This window comes from Orycteropus afer, unplaced genomic scaffold, assembly GCF_000298275.1.
Source record: "Orycteropus afer afer isolate SDZICR_OR568_19922 unplaced genomic scaffold, OryAfe1.0 scaffold00018, whole genome shotgun sequence".
Lineage (NCBI taxonomy): Eukaryota > Metazoa > Chordata > Mammalia > Tubulidentata > Orycteropodidae > Orycteropus > Orycteropus afer.
Genome location: NW_006921605.1, coordinates 19421967 through 19431742, shown reverse-complemented (window position 1 = coordinate 19431742; position 9776 = coordinate 19421967). Strand labels below are relative to the sequence as shown.

Here is a 9776-nt window from a genome sequence, read left to right as displayed (position 1 = left end):
AAGAATGCTGAAAGTACCATGGACTGCTAAAAGAACTAACAGATCTGTCCTGGAGGAAGTGCACCCAAAATTCTCCTTGGAAGCGAGAATGGCCAGACTTTGTCTCATCTACTTTGGTCATGTCAGAAGGAACCATACCCTGGAGAAGGATGTCACGCTTGGTAGGGTGGAGGGTCAACGAAAGAGGGGGAAGCCTTCAGTGAGATGGATTGACACGGTGGCTATGATGATGGGCTCAAGTATAGCAGGATCATGGAGCTGGCGCGGGATCAAGCAGTGTTTTGTGTGCTGTGCATGGGGTCGCTCTGAGTTGGAAAAGACTCGCCGGCACCTAACAACAACAACAATACCTAGGATATCAATTTTTATGCATTCCATTTCATTTTTGACAACTTCCAATTTTCCTAGATTCATACTTCGTACATTCCATGTTCTGATTATTAATGGATGTTTGCAGCTGTTTCTCCTCAATTTGAGTCATGCCATGTCAGCACATGGAGGTCCTGAAAAACTTACTTTATCCATATCATTAAGCTTGTTCTATTCTGATGAGGCAGCTCTTTCCCAGTCCTATTTTGAGTGCCTTCCAACCCAAGGGGCTCATCTTCCTGCACTGTCGCACATTGTTTCCGAGCTGTTCATAAAGTTGCCCAGTGATGTATCAGACAGTGTTTCTCTGCTATTCATAAGGCTTTCCCTGGCCAGTTTTTGAGCAGTGGATGGCCTCCTCCTTCTTCCTAGTCTGTCTTAGTCTGTAAACTGCGTTGAAACCTGTGCACCGTGTGCGACTCTGGCGGCATCTGAAATACCAGTGACACAGCCTGAAGCCTCACAGCAATATACAAGCCCCACAGGATGACAAACTGAAAGACAGGTTTGTCTCCCTTAGCTATTGGAAACCTTTGTACCCTCCCCTTACCTAATTCCTGCCTGGAACCTGTCACTTTGTGGTCCCTGGCCGCTCCCTCCCTTTCCTGGCTCTAGGGGCTTTGGGGCCTAGCCTTGCCACCCTCCCCTTCACCTGTGTATCCTGCAGCTCCAGAGGTCCCAGGCCTCTCCCAGGTGTGAATATAGGTGCAAAGATATTAGGTGAAATTTGATTTTCGCTTCCTTGACCTCTTACGATGTTGGAGACCTTTTAAACCATTAGAACTTTTAGGGGCTTTTCCTCCCTTGATAATGTAGCTACTGGATTAAAAAAAAAATAAAGTATCATCATAAACTTAAAGGAATTACTGTTTTCATTGGTATTTTTAAAGAAACAAACTCTCTTTACCTTACACTGCTTTCTACAGAACTTATATTCAACTGATACATACTGGTATAGCCATGTTGGTTATTAAGCAGTGAAATACACGGTCTTACTGGTTGGTAAAGGGCTGCTGTTGTAAGCTTTCTAACTGCCCGGCCATCACCTGGCCTTTCTCCCAGGAACTCCACCCCTGTGTCCCCTACAATCCAACAATTGATTGAAAGGATCCTGCCCTTCTTCACTCTTCCTGCATCTGCACTGATTGCCCCTACCTGGGCCATCTCCATTATTTGATAATTTTTAATATCATCTTGACATTCTCACTGTTCTGGCAAATCATTACTATTTTATCAGTGTTTGCTTTCTGCCAACTCAAGTGTCAAATGGCTCTAGCGTACCTGCCATTGCTTATCTGTATATAACCAGAATTCACAGTTGCATTATTTTCAGAAAAAAATGGAATACCATTAGACGCTAGCTGTAATAGTCTCTTAAAGCACACCTGGTTGTTGTTTTTCTTTCTTTTTCTTTATTTTTCTCACTGTTGGCAGTCTGCCCTAAGTCCTCTGCTCTCTTGTTTGTTTCAGTTCACTTTGCACCATATCGGCCTCCAGATATCTCCTTAAAGCCTCTGCTCTTTGAAGTGCCCAGCATCACTACAGAGTCCGTGTTTGTTGGCCGGGATTGGGTCTTCCATGAAATAGATGCTCAACTGCAAAGTTCAAATGCCAGTGTTAACCAAGGAGTAGTGATTGTGGGAAATATCGGGTTTGGCAAAACTGCCATCATCTCCAGACTGGTGGCCCTCAGCTGCCATGGCACACGGATGAGACAGATCGCCTCCGACAGCCCACATGCCTCCCCCAAGCGTATGTATTCCTTTTTAAAGAACTCTTTGCTTTGTTGCTCTGAAATGTTTTCTGACATTTATATTAGATCACATGTCCTTTTATTTCCTGATTTGCAAAATCTGACTTGCATGTGAGAGTCGTTAATTCCAAGTTGAGAGAAAGAAATCAGTATTTTCTTTACGTTTAATCCACCGGTCCAGCAGTCACCTAAGTGTGACTGAAAAACCTTTCTCTCAGAAAAAAAAGTATGACTCTTCCCTACTGGCTATATGGCTAGTCTGTCCTTTGGACAGTGACTACAGCAATTGCCTGTAGAGCCATTTGCATCCATCACTGTCAGCTTTTGCTCTGCCTGTGCCCATTTCTTCTGACATGCCAACACAGTCTGTTTGCAGCCTTCATTTCCTTGCTATTGACGTCAGTGTTGCACTGCTCAGGCTTGAGCTTCAATTGTGTCCTTGAATGGTTACTTCTGCCCTCTTGTGAAAAGGTACTGAGCTCTTCTCTGTATTCATACTTCTTTCATCACTGGCAGGACACAGTTTAATGATCACCACCAGGATCTTGTTTGTTTATTTTAAAAACACTCATATAGTGCTTACTATGTGCCAGGCACCCTTGTAAGTGCTTCACAAATAAGAATTCATCCAGTCCACATAACAACTCAGTGAGGTGTAGTTGTTATCTTTATTTCGCAGATAAGGAATAAGTCAACTCCTGTTGACTCCCAGGTCTCACAGCCAATAAATGGTGAAAGTAGAATTCAAGCCCAAGCAGTCTGGTTTCAGAATCTATTCTCTTCAGTATTTGCTATGCTGCCTCTCCTTCTTAGTGGAACTTAGGAGTTAAAAAGGGATACGTAGATGTTCTTCTGTGTCCACTCAGTCTACAGAACAAGTCTCCTTGGTTTCTGTGAGATAGGAAAACAAAAAAGGAAACTACTGCTCTGCTAATCCGAGTCAGCAATCTCTCCCCCAACAGATTTCAGACAACAGCTGCTAGAAATGGTTTGTGTGAGATCTTAGTAGTTACAGGGTCTAGTCAGGACTGGAAATTTAAGAGAAACTCACTGAATGCCTTCCAAATATCCTGACTCCTGTTGAGAATAGCACTCTCACGACATTAAGTAGACAGCTTGCCTCTCCTAAACATGGATGTGAAACGTGGAAGAAGAACCCGTTTCCTCACTTTCTAGGAAGAAAATTGTTAAGGGATAATTGTTTAACTGTTAAGGGCACTATCATGTTGTTTCCCTATGAAACCCTTCTGAGGTAGATTAGCATAGTGTCCTGAAGTCAGGAGCCCATTGTATTAGTTCCAGCACTCCAGCTGACATACTTTGTGACCTTCAGAAATTTACTTTAATTCTTTAGATCTCAGTTTCATGTGTAAAATGAAAAGTTGGACTAGCTGATATAGAAAATTTACTTATTTAAAAATCTGTGATTCTAAAAACATGTCTTCATGGTTAAAAGTAACTTTCTATACCTCTTCCAGTAATTTCCTTTGAGTGCTTAAATATCTTTCATACTAAACTACTTCTTATCTGAGTAGTCCAAGAGGTTAGCTATTTGAGTGTGTCAGAAAGCAAACCAGATAGCTAACAGTGTCTCTGACCTCTCTGTGTATCACTGTTGCAGATAACAGAATGGTAGAATCATGCATGACAGAGGATAAACCCCAAGGGCAAGAAGAGCTGCTTTCTCAGAAAGCAAAGGTACCTGGGGGTCCCCTAAGGGAGCCTGGGAGAGAGTTCACAGAAAATAGCCCATGTACTCCCCAAAACAGAGGTTCTTTAGAAGTAGTTGATTAAGTTGTTCTCTAATGCTCATTGCATTTTATCTGCTGAGACTCTCCAAGAACACTGGGACACGCCCCAGTGATGAGATGAGTGTTCCTCATGGAGACTATGTTTTGCCTGATAGTCAACTTTCAAAACTTGGAAAGGAATCAGGGGAGACAGAGTATATGGCTTTCTATTTATCAGAATTAGAGAACCAGCACTTGCCTCAGAAAAAATAATTTTTGTAATCTGTTGATGTTCAATCTGTATTCTACCTTGGCCATTTTAACAGAACTACTAGTTCTTTAGAAAGGGTTAAAAATAATTGACTGATATAATGCCACCTATTTGTGAGCATAAATCTAACTATTACTGTATGAACTAACACTGAAAGTATTACTGGCAGCAGAAATTTTTTCATAATAAAAATGATACCTGTATATCGAAGGTTAATTTTTATTTTATTTTATTTTATTTAAGTTTAATTGCTGTTAAACTTGACAGGTTTATTTGGAATCCCACTGACGTTCCTAACCCTCAGTCAGTCATACCAATGATGTAGTTATAGTAAAGATGGAAATAAACTGAAAATTGTTGGCGCTCCTCATTTCCATCTCTGCGTCACCTGCCGTTCTTTCATCTGCCTCTGCCTCCTCCACGCTGAGCAGCGCTGCTGGAGAAGATGTCGAGCCTGCAGTGCTGCATTGCCTGGCTCCTCCTTCCCCCACAGACTCTCAGCCCCCAGCCCACCCCCTCCTTGTCATTTCTCAGGGAACGTACACGAAAGCTGTCAAGGCAGGCAGTAGCCTGTCATCCTGCTTTCCACCTACACCCTTACCCAAACCTAACTCCCTTCATCACTCTCCTCTACACCACCACCACCACCACCCACCCACCCCAACCCTGCAACACACTCAGAAAGAACAAAAACATTTTGTGAAAATTGACCTGTTGTATAATTCAGGCATTATTACATTAACCACAAGGATACTCAGTGCAGTGGTTAGGGAAGTTCTAATACAAAACTGTATTTTTCCTATTACTAAGAGTCTCAGGGTAGTTATTATTTGGGTTTGACATTTGTCAACAGCTGCCATGTCCCAAACAGCTGTTTAAGTAAATCACCCCCACCCTCCCTCCTCTGTTCATTTTGGAAGTCTGTTTTGCCAGTTTTTTAATATGCATAATAACTGCCACCTACCTATTAACTTTTATTTCTGAATACCAAAGAGAAAGTAAGACAGTCAGAAAGAAGTGCATCACCAAAAGAAAGCAGCTAGAAGTCAGAATATTCAGACAAAATGACCTGCAAAATCGAATACCAGATAAAGGGGAATGGGGTGGTGGGAGGGAGTGAATAGCAGAAATGATATAGTGACAGCCAATGACTACAATCTAATTTTAGAACATCCCTCCTTAAAAGAAATCCCATACCTATTAGCAGTCAGTGCCATTCTCCCACTACCTCACCCCAAGCCCTGAGCAACCGCCGATCTGCTTTCTGTCTCTGGATTTTCCTGTCCTGGACATGTCATATAAATGGGATCAAACAGTATGTGGCCTTTTGTGTCTGGCTTCTTTCACTTAGCTTAATGTTTTTATGTTGTAGCATGTATCATTATTTCATTTATTTTTATTGCCAAATAGTATTCCATTGTATGGATATACCACATTTTATTTATTCATCAGTTGATGGGCATTTGGGTTGTTTCTACTTTTTGGCTTATGAATCAGGTTTCTATGAAATTTGTGTACAACTTTGTGTGTGAACATCTGTTTTTATTTCTCTTGGGTATGTACATAGAGGTGGAATTGCTGGGTCATAAAACAAGTGGAATTTAACCAATCTCCCTTTAATTCAGAATTTTATCATGATCTGATGCAAATATCTTTCTAATCCAGATGTGGATGCCAACAGAGAGTTGCCACTCACACAGCCACCTTCAGCCCACTCATCTATCACCAGTGGAAGCTGCCCAGGAACCCCAGAAATGCGTAGACGGCAGGAGGAGGCTATGCGAAGATTAGCCTCACAGGTACAACAGTATACCCAGGTTAAAGACTCACTGCCATCAGGTCGGTTCTGACTCATGGGGACCCTGTGTGCTGCAGATGTGCTATTTGCATTTAATATCAAGGAGGAAAAGGTGGGGAGATCTTTGGCAAAGTGAACAAAAACACGTACAGGTATACCAAGAGAACATGGAGAAAAGTTTCTCTTTCTTTGTTATTCCTGGAAAAATACTTTATTATTATGGAATCAACAGAGCCTTAGAGCTGGAAGGGCCTTTGGAAGTTATCAGAGTGCTCTAATGAGAGTGGTCTAAGGAATAAAAGTTGAGACTCAGAGAAGTTACATGGTTTACCCCCGACCACACTGTAAGTAATCAACAGTTTGGTTTTTATGTTGTTTCCTGGTTTTTTTTTTTTTTGTTTTTTTTACTCATAGCTTAAAACTCTCCTGCTGTGCTACAGTGTCCATAATGTTTTTTATATGTTTGGGCTTTACATTTTTATTTTTTTATCAAAGTAACACATGTACATAGTTCAGAAAATGAAATACTCAAAGGCTTATAATAAAAACCATCAGTTTCTTCCCCTCCAACCCACTTACTCCCTAAGGGCAACCACCTTGAACTCTTAAGGCTGCTTCTCTGATCTCTACCTCCAAATTTCTAAACAGTATTCATGTACTACTATAACTTTGTTTTGTCAGTTTTGTACATTGTCTGTTGGTTCATGTATGAATGATGAGAATTTTGGCTCTTTCATCTTTCTAGTACAGTTACGCTATGATTTTTGGCAGAATCCATTATTTAGCATTTTTTAGTATTAAGACTATGCAAATCTGTTTCACAGTTGACCACGGAATATCTTATGATAACTTTTTATTTCTTAAATAGTTTTGTTTTTCCTAGAGTTAATGAAATGCTTCATTTTTTAATTTGCTTGTTTTTCTTCAACCGTGTGGCTAAGTTATTCAGTAACCATGTAAACATTAATAACTTTGTAAATGCCTCTTCATACAATATTTCACACTTACCAGTTTGTTTTTCCCCTGGAGGCATCCAGCCTCAGTCTCTCCACTGGACTCCAGTCTGGACCCTGGATGTTCTCAAGGCTTACCCCTCATTGTTATCCTAGAAATTCCTGTCACTTCTTTGCTTTACCCCATGCCTTTTTCCTTGATCTCATTTCCCTTTTTTGTGGAACATATCCTCCAGTAGCTTCCTAAGAAAGAATACAGAGGAACTAAGTTTTCTGGGAATTTATCTTTCTAAAAGCATCTTTATTCCATGCTTTTCCTTTATTATTTTGACATAGTATATAATTCTACATTAAAAATTATTTTATCCCTCAGATTTCTTTTTAAATCATCAGATTTTTTTTTCCTTTTCTAAAAGCTTTATTGACCATGAGTCTGATTATTATTATTTTTATTTTAATTGTGCTTTGGGTGCAAATTTACAGAACAAAATTTGTTTTACATTCAACAGTTCATGTACATTTGATTTCACACCCCAATTACCATCCTGACCATAATTTACTCTTCTCCCCTCCCATCCCTGTGACCACCCCCTCCCTGTGATCTTCTTAACTATGCACTCCTGTCTATCCAGCTTTCCCTCCATGTGAATGCTGCCCCTCTGATACCCCATGGACAATTGCTCTAAGGGGTGTATTTCCCTAGAGTAGGTGAGTGCATCACCCTGGGGTGGGTGTTCTTCATGTAAGTCTTTCTACCATTGGGCTGAGAGCCAGTCTTCAGGAGTGAGTCCAATCCTAAGCCCGAAGGGTATCCCAGGGCCAGTCTTGGGCATCCCACCAGACTGTATCTGACAAGTAATAATGGTTATTTTTGTGTTTTTGAACTTTGTTCCACATTTCTTCTCCCACTCTATCCTGGATCTCTGGGTTTGATCCCTTCCTGTGTGGTTGGCATTGGTAGCCGGGCACCATCTAGTGCTTGTGGTCTTGAAGTCCATCTATCCTTGGACTAATTGTTTCCAAATGGCTTTGAATTTCTTCACTCTTCTTTGCTTCAGATGGGAGGAGACCAATAGTTGTATCTTAGCTGGGTGCTCAAAAGCTTTTAAGACCCCAGTCATTACTCATCAAAGTAGGTTGTAGAACAATTATTAATTAAATATGGAAAGTTGGCCGGCCCAGTGATTCTCTCTCTCAAGGTTAGCCATTAGAGAGATGCAAATCAAAACAACAGTGAGATATCATCTCACCCCAGCAGTAATAGCAAAGTTCAACAAGACAGAAAACAATAAATGATGGTGAGGTTGCAGAGAGACCTCTGAGAGGTTACTCCAACTATGACTTCAGTTGTTTCTGTGATGAGTGTGGCTAATTTTGTATCAAAAGTATCTATGTAAGATTATCTTCAGCTAAATCTATCCTTGGTCTAGGGTGCATTGCTGTTCACCAACCCCCACCTGATCTTCTCAATTGTCTGTACATTTATCTGTAGCCTGGTATTTGGTGTTAGTGATAATGCAGTATTGTGCATATACTAGTTTTTGCCTCTGTTGTCTATATCTTATGTTTCAGTGTCCTTCCTTTCCCCAGTGGCATCATGCTGGTCACAGACTCTTTCCATACTGTCCCTCCCCTTAACCAAATCAACATGTGGCCTCCAACTAGTCTGAAATTTTCCCTCCCGTTCCCAGTAGCCTACAAAGTGAGTTCCCTTCCCTAAGTAAACTCTTCCTTGACTTTTTACAAAAATGAACTCCTACAGTATTTGTCCTTCTGCGATTGACTTTTTTCCTCAGCATGATGTCCTCCAAATTCATCCATGTTGTAAGATGATTTACATATTCTTCATTATTCTTTAATGTAGCATAGTATTCCAATGTGTGAATGTACCTTAATTTGGTTATCCATTCATCTGTTGATGGGCATTTAGGTTGTTTCCATCTCTTTGCTATAGTGAATTGTGCTGTGATGAACATGGGTGTGCATATGTCTGTGTCCTGCCTCTCATGTCTTTAGAATATATTCCTAGTAATGGAATTGCTGAATCAAATGGTATTTCTGTTTTCAGTTTTTTAAGGAGATGCCATACTGCTTTCCACAGTGGTTGTACCATTCTGCAGTCCCACCAGCAGTGTATGAGAGTTCCAGTCTCTCTGCAATCTCGCCAGCATTTATTGTTTTCTGTCGTGTTGAACTTTGCTATTATTGCTGGGGTGAGATGATATCTCATTGTTTTGATTTGCATCTCTCTAATGGCTAATGACTATGAGCATTTCCTCATGTGTTTGTTGGCCACCAGTATATCATCTTTAGTGAAGTGTCTATTCATGTCTCTTGCCCATCTTTGAATTTGATTGTTTGCCTTTTTGATGTCGAGGTGTTGAAGTTTTCTATAAATTTTGGCAGTAAGTCCTATGTCAGATATATCATAGCCAAATATTTTTTACCACTCTGTAGGTTCTCTTTTTACGCTTTTGGAGAAGTCTTTCAATGCACATAGGAATTTAATTTTAAAAAGTTCCAGTTATCTAGCTTCTCTTCCACTGCCTGTGCATTTTGGGTTATGCTTGATAGTCTATGCCATAAATTAGGGTCCCTAGATTTGGCCTCTATTTTATCTTTGATGAGCTTTATAGTTTTAGGTTTTACATTTAAGTATTTGATCCCAACTTGTGTTTGTTTTTGTGTATGGGATGAGGTATGCATCTTGTTTAATTTTTCTGCAAGTAGATACCCAATTTTGCCAGCACTATTTGGTCATGTTGTCAGAAGGGACCATTCCCTGGAGAAGGATGTCATGCTTGGTAAGGTGGAGGGTCAACAAAAGAGGGGAAGGCCCTCAACCAGATATTGACATGGTGACCACAGCGATGGGCTCAAGTATAGCAAGAATCATGGAGCT

At 40.6% G+C, this 9776-nt stretch overlaps 1 protein-coding gene across 1 annotated transcript in view; it reads left to right on the top strand.

Annotated features, from left to right (window-relative positions):
* Nucleotides 1-9776, top strand: part of TANC2 (tetratricopeptide repeat, ankyrin repeat and coiled-coil containing 2) — a 413117-nt gene that overhangs the window by 299192 nt on the left and 104149 nt on the right. Inside the window, exons 8-9 of the mRNA XM_042783546.1 lie at nucleotides 1840-2121; nucleotides 5789-5922. Coding sequence (XP_042639480.1) covers nucleotides 1840-2121; nucleotides 5789-5922 — 416 coding nt within the window. The remainder of the gene's footprint in view (nucleotides 1-1839; nucleotides 2122-5788; nucleotides 5923-9776) is intronic.